A 12,469-nucleotide genomic window follows, 5' to 3' on the forward strand; every position below is an offset into this window, starting at 1 on the left:
CCCCATCCCTGGCTGTGTTTAAGGGCCGTTTAGATGCAGTGCTGAGGGACATGGTGTAGGGGAGGACTTTGTAGAGTAGGGGAGATGGTTGGACTCGATGATCCCAAGGGTCTCTTCCAACCTCAATGATTCTATGATTCTATGAGTTAGCAGAGGGTCTGAGAAGATAACCTGTGTAGACCTCCCTGTGGAAATGGGCCTTTAGACGTTTGGGATGTGATAGCCCAGAGTCACCACGGATGCCCGTGTGCCATTTGGAGATCAGGCTGCTCTGCTGGCACAACAGAGTAACCTCCAATACTGGGACTGTAACCTTGGGTTCCTTTTGCTTTCCTCAAAAATACTAAAAACACCCACTGTGTCTCTTGCAGGGGTTTCTCCCAGAAGGAATGTTTGACCGTATCCTGACGGGGCCCGTAGTGCCGGAAGGTAATCTTTCTGTGAAATTCTAAATGTTAGTCTCTCCAGCTCCCTTGTGGGACGTTCTGGTAGAAAAAAAGGTAACTAGGAACAGGATTAGACTGCAGTGAATAAAGGTATAAGTAACAGCAAAATTACTTCTAGAATTTAGAGTTATCCACAGGACAGAAGAATAGAACGTGAGTTCTGAATTCCTCTAGTTTTATTAGGCCAGTTTAAATTAGAGATATTTGCTGGGGGGGAAAAAAGGAGTGAGAGTTGATCTTACGATTGCCATTTTTAAGAGGAATTTTCAAGTCCATGCATTCAAGGAGAATAATACTAGTTTCTGTGATAAGGAGGGCTTAGAGAGGTGAAGTAATAATGTGCGAGCTCCAAAAAGAAGTGCTCTGAATTTCATTTTAATTGAACTTGAGTCTTTACTGTTTATTCTGAAGTTTATTGGTGAGGTGAAATATGAGGACGGTAAACAGACAATAACAAAAAGGGCTCAGAGATTGTTGGTCTGTGTGCAGTCACACATTTATATTTAACTTCGGGGAACTGTTTTTTTTTAATTAAACTGTCAAATGATGGGAATGTGGTAATGTTGCAAAGCAATGCTGTTCTAGATCCTAAATGGAGATTGCTCCTATAATTAGCTGTATTTGGCTCGATCTGCAAACAGACCTCTAAGGATGAGTGAGCAGAGGGTCTGAGAAGATAACCTGTGTAGACCTCCCTGTGGAAATGGGCCTTTAGATGTTTGGGATGTGATAGCCCAGAGTCGCCAGGGATGCCCATGATCCGTCTGGAGATCAGGCAGCTCTGCTGGCACAGCAGAGTAACCTCTGACACTGGGACTGTCCCCTTGGGTTCCTTTTGCTTTCCTCAAAAATACTAAAAACACCCACTGTGTCTCTTGCAGGGGTTTCTCCCAGAAGGAATGTTTGACCGTATCCTGACGGGGCCCGTAGTGCGGGAAGAAGTCAGCCGGAGAGGGAGGCGCCCCAAGAGCGAGACGGCCAAGGCAACGGCAGCGGCAGCGGCCGCCGGCGCCGCCAACGTGTCGGTGAACCCCCTGCTCGCCAACGGGCTGCTGCCAGGAGTGGACCTGCCCAGCCTGCAGGCCTTACAGCAGAACCTGCAGAGCCTGCAGTCGCTGCAGGTGACGGCGGGGCTGATGGGGATGCCGGCCGGCCTGGCTGCCGGAGGAGAAGCCAAGAACGTGGCTGCCATGTTCCCCATGCTGCTCTCGGGGATGGCTGGATTACCCAACCTGCTGGGCATGGGAGGGCTCCTCACAAAGGCTACGGAATCCGTTTCGGAGGAAAAAAAGGGAAGCGATTCGAAGGAGGCAGATATAAAGAAAGAAAGGACAGAAGACCAAAATACAGATACTGGTGGTGAAAACTCTGTTTCAAGTTCTCCTTCAACATCCTCTGCTGCTGCAGCTGCCAATCCTCTCTCTCTTAACCCATTACTTTTGTCCAACATACTTTACCCAGGGATGCTTCTCACTCCAGGCCTTAATCTTCATATCCCAGCTTTGTCTCAGTCTAATATTTTTGATGTACAGAACAGTGAAAGCAATGACACGGGCTCAGCCAAGCCCACAGAAGAAAAGGAGGAAAATTCTAGGGTTAGAGATCAGGAAGACAAAGGGGGAACAGAGCCAAGCTCTCACAACGAGAACAGCACAGATGAGGGTTCAGAGAAAGCAGATGCTTCATCTGGATCTGACAGTACATCGTCTTCATCTGAGGATTCGGATTCTAGCGATGAAGACTGACCCCAGACTCTGCACTTAAATTATAAAACTGATTTTGAATTTATTCTTTAATTATTTCATTGCAAATAACCCAGTGTTGAGTGCATCAATGATTTACTGACCTAACATGTCAGTATTTGTTTAGAAGTGCAAACTGCTTTCAGAGACGTTTTGCATGTAATATTTCTTGAAGTTCATAAGTTTCTGAACTTGTATGTACTATCAAATACACAATGGTGTAAAATTACAACAAAAAGCATTATAGTTTTGTTGGGGGGCTAATATTATGAAAATAATGCTCAAGTAAGAGCTGTATATTTAATATATTTGCAGTGAACACAGAATACTTTATGCATATTATTGATTTAATTTGAATATAGTTTTACAGCCTCCTTGACACTTATAATTTACAGATCAAAACTCAGCAATAATTTGGGCAGCTAATGAATGTCATGAAAGCTGTAGAATCTACATCACCATCCATTGCTTTAATTACATGAAAATGCTCTAGTGTTGTGATGCACTGCTGTTTCCAATTCAGGTACAAGTGTGTTTAAAAGATAAATTTTTTTCCCAATCAGCCAATGAAACTGGCTACCTGTTACCTCAGCTGAGTTAGTTTAGGAAGTTTACATTGGTTTCTATTACTTGTTTTCAGGTTTTGTTTTGTTTTCTGAAGACATCCTGTATATCATGTTAAAATCTGAGTTGAGATACGACTGCTGGGGGTTTTTCCCCCCTTCTTACAACTGTTATCTCTGCCAGCAGTAGGGGGGAGTCCCCATCCCTGGCTGTGTTTAAGGGCCGTTTAGATGCAGTGCTGAGGGACATGGTGTAGGGGAGGACTTTGTAGAGTAGGGGAGATGGTTGGACTCGATGATCCCAAGGGTCTCTTCCAACCTAGACGATTCTATGATTCTATGAGTTAGCAGAGGGTCTGAGAAGATAACCTGTGTAGACCTCCCTGTGGAAATGGGCCTTTAGATGTTTGGGATGTGATAGCCCAGAGTCACCACGGATGCCCGTGAGCCATCTGGAGATCAGGCAGCTCTGCTGGCACAGCAGAGTAACCTCTGACACTGGGACTGTACCCTTGGGTTCCTTTTGCTTTCCTCAAAAATACTAAAACCACCGACTGTGTCTCTTGCAGGGGTTTCTCCCGGAAGGAATGTTTGACCGAATCCTGACAGGGCCCGTAGTGCGGGAAGAAGTCAGCCGGAGAGGGAGGCGCCCCAAGAGCGAGACGGCCAAGGCAACGGCAGCGGCAGCGGCCGCCGGCGCCGCCAACGTGTCGGTGAACCCCCTGCTTGCCAACGGGCTGCTGCCGGGAGTGGACCTGCCCAGCCTGCAGGCCTTACAGCAGAACCTGCAGAGCCTGCAGTCGCTGCAGGTGACGGCGGGGCTGATGGGGATGCCGGCCGGCCTGGCTGCCGGAGGAGAAGCCAAGAACGTGGCTGCCATGTTCCCCATGCTGCTCTCGGGGATGGCTGGATTACCCAACCTGCTGGGCATGGGAGGGCTCCTCACAAAGGCTACGGAATCCGTTTCGGAGGAAAAAAAGGGAAGCGATTCGAAGGAGGCAGATATAAAGAAAGAAAGGACAGAAGACCAAAATACAGATACTGGTGGTGAAAACTCTGTTTCAAGTTCTCCTTCAACATCCTCTGCTGCTGCAGCTGCCAATCCTCTCTCTCTTAACCCATTACTTTTGTCCAACATACTTTACCCAGGGATGCTTCTCACTCCAGGCCTTAATCTTCATATCCCAGCTTTGTCTCAGTCTAATATTTTTGATGTACAGAACAGTGAAAGCAATGACACGGGCTCAGCCAAGCCCACAGAAGAAAAGGAGGAAAATTCTAGGGTTAGAGATCAGGAAGACAAAGGGGGAACAGAGCCAAGCTCTCACAACGAGAACAGCACAGATGAGGGTTCAGAGAAAGCAGATGCTTCATCTGGATCTGACAGTACATCGTCTTCATCTGAGGATTCGGATTCTAGCGATGAAGACTGACCCCAGACTCTGCACTTAAATTATAAAACTGATTTTGAATTTATTCTTTAATTATTTCATTGTAAATAACCCAGTGTTGAGTGCATCAATGATTTACTGACCGAACATTTCAGTATTTGTTTAGAAGTGCAAACTGCTTTCAGAGACATTTTGCATGTAATATTTCTTGAAGTTCATAAGTTTCTGAACTTGTATGTACTATCAAATACACAATGGTGTAAAATTACAACAAAAGGCATTATAATTTTGTTGGGGGGTTAATTTTATGAAAATAATGCTCAAGTAAGAGCTGTATATTTAATATATTTGCAGTGAACACAGAATACTTTATGCATATTATTGATTTAATTTGAATATAGTTTTACAGCCTCCTTGACACTTATAATTTCCAGATCAAAACTCAGCAATAATTTGGGCAGCTAATGAATGTCATGAAAGCTGTAGAATCTACATCACCATCCATTGCTTTAATTACATGGAAATGCTCTAGTGTTGTGATGCACTGCTGTTTCCAATTCAGGTACAAGTGTGTTTAAAAGATAAATTTTTTTCCCAATCAGCCAATGAAACTGGCTACCTGTTACCTCAGCTGAGTTAGTTTAGGAAGTTTACATTGGTTTCTATTACTTGTTTTCAGGTTTTGTTTTGTTTTCTAAAGACATCCTGTATATCATGTTAAAATCTGAGTTATTTGAGATAGGACTGTTGGGGTTTTTTCCCCCCTTCTTACAACTGTTCTCTCTGACAGCAGTAGGGGGGAAATTAAAGCAAGAACTGTCTTATCTCATGCTACTTGGCACCACGTAGATCTATTTAGTTTACACCTTGCAAAGTTTTGGGCTCCCTCTGCAGAATTCAAAGTCCCAAAATGAGGAGTAGTTTCCCCAAGACTCAGAAGAGGCAAAGCGTCATAAAGTGCCACTGAAAAGACCTTTCAACACTGCATACTTCATGTAAAAATTGTTTGTTTGCTTTGTTTGTGTAAATTTCTATTTGTGTTTTATGTCATAAAACCTCCTGGAGTTACCAGTTAATAATGGTAAATAAAGTATAGATAGTTTTGAACTCCTTTTGAGTTTAAACTTCTCTGCAGATTTAAATCTGACTAAATATTAAATATTGCCCAAAATCATTATTGGGATATCACTTCATATATTATGCTGAGTTACCCACTAAAGAAAAAGCACTTTGAATAGTAAGGAAGACAAATTATTTCTAGAAACCACAGTAACAGGGCATAAGACATCTGTTTTAAGTCCAAATCCTTGGAACCCTTTACTATATAAAATCTGTCTAATATTTGATCTGTGATACGATTCCTCCTCCTTCTTAAGCTGCTATTACTCTGACACAAGTTGAGGCCCAGGTTCACATTCACGGAAGCTCTGAACTTGACTGAGACTTCAGTTGACCTTGGTTACATCATCTGCGGTCCCAGAATAGGCAAGTGTTAAGAGAAAATAGGTACAGGTACTAGTAGAAGTCATTGAAAAAGCTTTACAAAGGGATAAATTTAAAAAATAAAAAACAAAAACTGTATATTTTGATATAGTTCTGTTGCTTGCTTGTACAGTAAAACAACTGTGTTGTTTTTTTATCAAGAACTTTACCAATGAAATATAAGTTTCTATGTGCAAAATAACTAGCCCCATGATTAGAAGCAGTATTACATGTAATTACACAATTATACAAGTACCATTTGGATTGTGCTGGTTACGTATTTTCCCAAATAGTATTCTGATCTTTGGCCCTTCATGCAGTGTCTTAGCAGTAGTGAAAATTAAAAACTGCCAAGAGAAGGGGGTAGCAATTCTTCATGATGAAAAAGAAAAAAGTATTTCATATTTAGTATTTTGCCCTTTGTAATATAGCACTTTTATGTAACTAGGATGCATCTACGAAATAGCCAAAGTTTTCCAAACAGTTATTAACTTAGTTTGCTGATGGAGTATGTCAACAATACCATCACTTCCCACCCTTACCCCACAAAACAAATCCTAAATCTTGTGGCTAAAACCTAATTTATATCAGATTTATGAAATGAAGTATTTTCCTAATTATGGTCAAGTGAGTTTGGTTACCATTCTAGTGATTCTTTCTATGTGATAAGGCAATTACAGTTTCAAGTAATGAAGGCTGGTGTAGACTTGAACATAAAATATTTGGTTTATTTTTAATCAGTTTGAACCAGAAGGGGAAAAAACGTCCCACTGTCAGCTAAACTATATGCAAATACGGTTGTATAAAGTTAAGGGTTATAAGGAAACCTCAGTAGAATTACACTAATACTGAAGTTAAAGTTAAAAGGATATCCAAGGTGATGATAAAGTGTGTGTTGGTAGTTACTAAAAGAACCTTAGCTGTTATTGCCTTGTATTTCTATCCCTTGTTTCAGGCTTCATGATCCAAGTCTTAGTCCAGGTTTTTTTTGGACATTTGCAATATTTGCCAGTTGTGTTCTGTGTAGTCTGAATTTGCTTTCTGTAGTTGAACAAGCGTCTTAAAAAGTCATTTGTAATTTATTGAATTACTTTCTATGATGTTCTATAGAGCAAATGGAAGTTTAATTATTTTTTATTAAACATATTCTTTGACTACCCATGATCTCGGCCTCAGTATGTGAAAATAACACTCCCTGTGTAAGGATTAAACACCTGTCTTTCAGCAGCAAAAGTTAAGTTTCAGTGTTAAGCTTCAAATGTGAAATTATTCTTAAAAAATAAAAAATTCAAGCTAAGGATATAACACGTGCACATGACACACACCCCCACCAAATACTCTTGTATCATTTCTCTGGGAATGAACTTCCTGTAATTCTGTTGTCTTATGAACAAACTAAGCTGCTGTTCCAGCCCTTCAGTGGTGAGGGTTAGAAAGGAGTATATGGTCTAGGATCTGGTCTAAAAGTTGACTTAATTTGAAATAATGATGCATCTAATGTTCCAGGGTAAGCGTGTTGGCAGTGGGGTACCTGCTGGATCTTCCTTTTTAAAACCCTGCATTACTTTCTATGTGTTTACTAAATCTTTTAATAATGTACACAGCACTTACTGTTGCTATTTTTCATGTATTTCTTACAGGGCACGGAATTTCCCTGAAGACAAGTTGTCTCCTGGCTATCAGGTGCCACCTTGTTTTCCCCTGTCAGGGCAGCACGTGAAGGATTCAGCTGTACCCTCCTCATTTCTTCCAGTCTGGATTTTCTCTGCAGATGCTGAGCATCCTTTCAGAGCTGCTGCTTTCTCAAATCTCTGCACAGGTGACAAAAATGCTCTGTTCTCATGTCCTCCCCAGTTTCTTTTTTCCTTTGAAGTCCTGCAGAATCCCTGGTAGTATTTTTTTTAACTTATTTTTAGCAGGTCTATTAGAAAATTGTCACAGATTTTAAAAAAAGAAGGAAAAATTATGTCTTGTCATTTTACGATCCAATCCTCTCAGCTTGTAAATTAAAGTATAACTACATCTATTTTTCATTGAAACTACTTGCAAGGAGCAGATGATCTAGGCACAGAATCGGTGTTTAATTTTAATTTCTTCCACTCCTTTAAGCATTTTTGAAACGGTGTCTGGGTATGACGATTAGATGATCCTATTAATTGGGTGTCCCAGGCAAATTCCTGTCCTAGATGTAACATCCTGTCTGTGAGTTATTTCTGCCATGTTGTTTAGTAATCTGGTTTTTATTTATAATGTACACAGCACTTACTGTTGCTATTTTTCATGTATTTCTTACAGGGCACGGAATTTCCCTGAAGACAAGTTGTCTCCTGGCTATCAGGTGCCACCTTGTTTTCCCCTGTCAGGGCAGCACGTGAAGGATTCAGCTGTACCCTCCTCATTTCTTCCAGTCTGGATTTTCTCTGCAGATGCTGAGCATCCTTTCAGAGCTGCTGCTTTCTCAAATCTCTGCACAGGTGACAAAAATGCTCTGTTCTCATGTCCTCCCCAGTTTCTTTTTTCCTTTGAAGTCCTGCAGAATCCCTGGTAGTATTTTTTTTAACTTATTTTTAGCAGGTCTATTAGAAAATTGTCACAGATTTTAAAAAAAGAAGGAAAAATTATGTCTTGTCATTTTACGATCCAATCCTCTCAGCTTGTAAATTAAAGTATAACTACATCTATTTTTCATTGAAACTACTTGCAAGGAGCAGATGATCTAGGCACAGAATCGGTGTTTAATTTTAATTTCTTCCACTCCTTTAAGCATTTTTGAAACGGTGTCTGGGTATGACGATTAGATGATCCTATTAATTGGGTGTCCCAGGCAAATTCCTGTCCTAGATGTAACATCCTGTCTGTGAGTTATTTCTGCCATGTTGTTTAGTAATCTGGTTTTTATTTATTGCTCAGTATGACGGTACTGAGACACCAGCAAAATGAATGTTCCCTTCTCACTGAACATCTGCACGGTGAGATGCAGTGTTCCCCGTGCACGGGGTTAATGCAAAGGGATCTGCAGTGCAGCATTATATGAAATTATTTGTGATGTGAAAGTCACGAATGTTCAGTTGTATCAACAGTTTCTGATCTAGTTCTGTTACACCTATTATAATCTTCACCATAAGCTGTATCAGTGTCGTGTGGGCTTTACACTGCTGTAGTTGAGCAACACAACAGATTTTACATCTGTAGGTTGTTGGGACGTGGGGTTACGCTGGTGGCTACAGAGGAGACTAAATTACACTTGTGCAGCTGCAGGAGTTTACAAAATATCTCCTGTCTTATCTAAATGGCCCTGGTGTTGTACAGACAGGCGGCACTGTTTCTGTGTTGTGTTTAGAAGAAAGGGAAATAAAGATAATAGCTTTCCATAACTATACTGTGAGAAAATCTTCATCACTTCATTTTTAACTAATGATTCGTAAAATGAAATTTTTCTGTTAAAAGATACAGTTAATGGGGAGGGACTCTTGATCAGGGAGTGTAGTGACAGGACAAGGGGTAATGGTTTTGAACTGAAAGAGGGGAGATTGAGATGAGATATTAGGAAGAAATTCTTTGGTGTGAGGGTGGCGAGACCCTGGCCCAGGTTGCCCAGAGAAGCTGTGGCTGCCCCATCCCTGGAGGGGTTCAAGGCCAGGCTGGAGGGGGCTTGGAGCAACCTGGTCTGGTGGGAGGTGTCCCTGCCCAGGGCAGGGGGTTGGAACTGGATGATCTTTAAGGTCTCTTCCAACTCCAACCACTCTGTGATTCTATGATACAGCAAGAACTTGTGATGCTTCAGTGTCTCTGACAAAGGTAAGTTTCAGTTAATGTTTCCTTGAGGAAAACTGTTCTTTCAGAAACCCTTTTTTTAAGCTTTTAGTACTGAAGTACTAGAAGTGAGATAGGTCTTTGAAAACATTGACAATACGTGGAGGGGGATGTTGAAATGCTTTATAACTCCAGTGGTGTCAGTAAATTGCATTGTTCATTATTGCCCAAAGTTCTAGCCTGCCAGAAATGACAATTATTTTGATTGTTACATTTCAGTTTTTAACCTAGCATTTTAGGAACACTGTTCACTGAGAAACACATAAAAAGAATTAAGGAAAATTGTCCACAAAATAGGGTGGGCTGAAGTCTTGAAATGGAAAAGTACATACAGGTATCTCCATTCAGAGAAGTTATGATCCCAAAACTCTTAGACTTACATAATTTAAATTTTGGCTTCAATTTAGAGTATTTTATACTCCAACTAGCTAATGTTCAGATTCCTTTTAAAAAAAACCCAAACTGTTTAATCAAACTGTAGCATTTCTCTACTTAAAAGGAGACATAACCAAATTAGCCAAATTAAGGCTATGATATTTTTCTTACCACTGCCTCCTTCAGGTGCTCACACACAGGGAAGGAAGGAAAGTGCCATTCACAAGATCCTTCTGTGAACCTATTCTGCAAAAGAGGGACTTTTTCTCCCTGCCTCTTTTCTGCTTCACCTGTGAACGAGAATTAAGAGTGCAAATTCTCATCGGTGTTACAGGTAAGATCTCTTGTGCCTGACCCTTTTACATTCTTCTCTGTATATAAGGGAGGCTGGTTTGGGAAATTCTTGGGATCCTGATGTCAGATACGGTGTCACCATCTCTCTTCTGTTTTTACCAGCGCTCACCAAAATTGATGGCATGTCCTTGGGCTGTTTCCTGTTCTCAGAAGCTTTTGATTTGGGAATTCCTGTGTCTCAGCTCTCCTCTGCTTCACACTGTTTGACTTCTTTTCAGCTTCTCAAAGCAGGTGGTAGGAACTCGGCTTTTTGCTCCTGTGAGGCAGAGTTTTTAACTCCTAGTCCCTAAATAAGTGTACAATGTTGAAATACGTGTGCCTGAAGCCCTTTGATGCTCTGATTGTGCTGGTGGGAACACCAGTGGCTTTAACTGACTTGTACAATGTTGGTAGATACAATATGGGATCCAGTAGTGGAAATTATTCCAGTAACTGACATTCCGGATGAGGCTATCTCTTTTTTTCAGTGTTCATTCTGAACATTTCTGTTGCCTTCAGTAAAAAATCTTGCTTCTTTGTAAGGGGAGAAAAGGGGCAAGAGAAGTGGAGGAGCAAGTGAAGTTAAATCCTTAGGGATTAAAAAGATTTCAGTCTATTATGCCTAAAATGTTTTTTTGTCTAAGTTTTCAGTAAACCATTAAATGAAAAATTACTTTTTCTTTTTTAAGTCTTATACACAAAAGCAGTCAAGTTAACATTTATTTACAAAACCTGGAAGCATAAAATCATAGGGAAGTATGCAGGTGTCATCACAGTGTAATTTTAACTTTTAACCTTACTTTTAACCTAGGCTTTGTTCATCTTTTAATAATGTTATTGTTATGTTTGCTACTTTTTTTTTTTTATCCAAAGGGTTATGAAAGCATAGATTAATGTTTCTCAGTAGAAAAAAAAAAATACTGTAGTGAGTTATTGGTGCTTTCTGCTTTACAGAACACTGCAAATCTAGCTTAACAGGAAAGCCCTATGCTATTCTTTTCGGATTTCTGGGTGGCAGAGAGCATCCCATCAGTGCCCTGATACCTCCAACCAGCTGCTGCCTCCCTGCAAGGTTCACAGCTCCTCCATCTTAAAAAAAAAAAATAGAAAAAAAAGAAGGGCTGGGGATGTAAGAGATTAGATACAGCCTAACCATTAGGTGTTACCATTACAGTGAAACAGAGAAGCCCCCCAGGCTGTCCTGGCAGGCCAGGGGCTGCAGGCACAGGGGGACCCTGCTGCCATCACCGTCTTCCAGCGCCTGCTCGGGCCTTCTGCTGCCGTCTGATGCTCTCGGTGCTGGGGAGAAAATGCACACTTGTGTCTGGAACACAGCTCAGGTTAGCCAAATCATCGCTTCTTGACATTTTTTCCCCCTGAAGCTGCCATTATTGCTAGCTGAAATGTTAGCATTACAAAAGCGAACAAGTATAGTCAATAAATCTCTTTTAATAAAGTAGAGAAATTTTACTCATCTCTTAATTCACATGTACCTGCTCTAGGGCTGACCCCTCCTCGAGGCTTAATTTTGGGAGGCTCCTCTCTGTGGGGGGAGGGCCTTTGCCACAGGAGCCCTGGCTGCATCCTTCCAGCTGTTGCTGTTTATCCTTCACAGCTGGAACCCCGGGTACCGGGGCAGCCATCTGAGAGGTCTGACTCCAACAGCAGCAGCCATCCACATCAATCTTTGTCCTTTTGCGGCCTTGTCCTGAAATTGTTTGTTTCTGCCTCAGTCTAAAACCCATTTAAGTTTAAAACGACTCAAAGGAGCTCGCTGTCCTTCTGGTTTTACCGGTGGCAGTGAACCACCCTTGGGTTTTGTGTTGCTCGGGAAGAGCTCCAGCCCTTACCCAATGGAACACTTTGTGTGACGGTTCCGGTAACAACATCAGTGGGTGTCGGCGCTCATCCCTTACCGGCGGGGCCCGCCGGGGGGAAGGGGGGAAGGCCCGGCGGTAGGGAGGGGGAAGACCGGGGGCAAGAGACGAAGGCCCGGCGGCAGGAGAGGGAAGGCTCTCTCAGACCGCCGAGGCGCCGTCCGGGCCTTCAGCCCGCAGCCCGGCGGGGTCACGTCCCGCCCGGCCCCTCAGGCCCCGGCCCGCTCCTCAGCCGCGGGAAGCGCCGCTGAGGGACGTTTCCCGTCCCCCCCCCCCCCCCGCCCCCTCCGGGAGCGGGCGCCCGCCGCGGTGCACGCCGGGCGGGGGAAGCGGATGGCGCCTGCGCGAGGCGTCTGCCCGCTGTCCAATGAGCGGTGGCGGCGCGAGGCCGGGGGCGGGGCCCGAGGGCGGGGCGTTGGGATGTGAAGGCGCGGCGGGGGGCGGCGG

At 42.8% G+C, this 12,469-nt stretch overlaps 2 protein-coding genes across 9 annotated transcripts in view; both read left to right on the forward strand.

The window, feature by feature from the left end:
• The window catches only part of CHD9 (chromodomain helicase DNA binding protein 9), a 106,762-nt gene extending 99,979 nt beyond the window's left edge, over positions 1-6,783 (forward strand). For 7 of the 8 annotated variants that reach the window (XM_014942342.1, XM_014942347.1, XM_014942348.1 and 4 more), the window contains one exon: positions 1,328-2,247. In XM_014942342.1, the coding sequence (XP_014797828.1) occupies positions 1,328-2,191 (864 nt within the window). In that variant the 3' untranslated portion in view covers positions 2,192-2,247. Of the gene's footprint in view, positions 1-1,327; positions 2,248-3,320 lie in introns of those variants that run through there. The other variant, XM_014942345.1, reaches the window with a different exon arrangement.
• A 1,230-nt stretch (positions 6,784-8,013) lies between these two features.
• Positions 8,014-12,448, forward strand: LOC106888136. Its single transcript, XM_014942165.1, has 5 exons — positions 8,014-8,098; positions 9,999-10,146; positions 10,269-10,397; positions 11,100-11,212; positions 12,038-12,448. The coding sequence occupies exons 1-5, from the start codon at positions 8,051-8,053 to the stop codon at positions 12,446-12,448; spliced, it is 849 nt and encodes a 282-aa protein (XP_014797651.1). The 5' UTR covers positions 8,014-8,050.
• The last annotated feature ends 21 nt before the right edge of the window (positions 12,449-12,469 follow it).

The sequence above is a fragment of the Calidris pugnax genome, unplaced genomic scaffold, assembly GCF_001431845.1.
Source record: "Calidris pugnax isolate Ruff unplaced genomic scaffold, ASM143184v1 scaffold28, whole genome shotgun sequence".
Lineage (NCBI taxonomy): Eukaryota > Metazoa > Chordata > Aves > Charadriiformes > Scolopacidae > Calidris > Calidris pugnax.

What these genes read in the sequence shown, in the direction of transcription:
- LOC106888136 (XM_014942165.1), top strand. Translation starts at nt 8,051, where the DNA reads ATGCTGAGCATCCTTTCAGAGCTGCTGCTTTCTCAAATCTCTGCACAG. An exon ending in AATTCTCATCGGTGTTACAG is followed by an intron (nt 10,147 to 10,268) that starts GTAAGATCTCTT and finishes TGTTTTTACCAG; the next exon opens with CGCTCACCAAAATTGATGGC. An exon ending in TTTTCAGCTTCTCAAAGCAG is followed by an intron (nt 10,398 to 11,099) that starts GTGGTAGGAACT and finishes TCTGCTTTACAG; the next exon opens with AACACTGCAAATCTAGCTTA.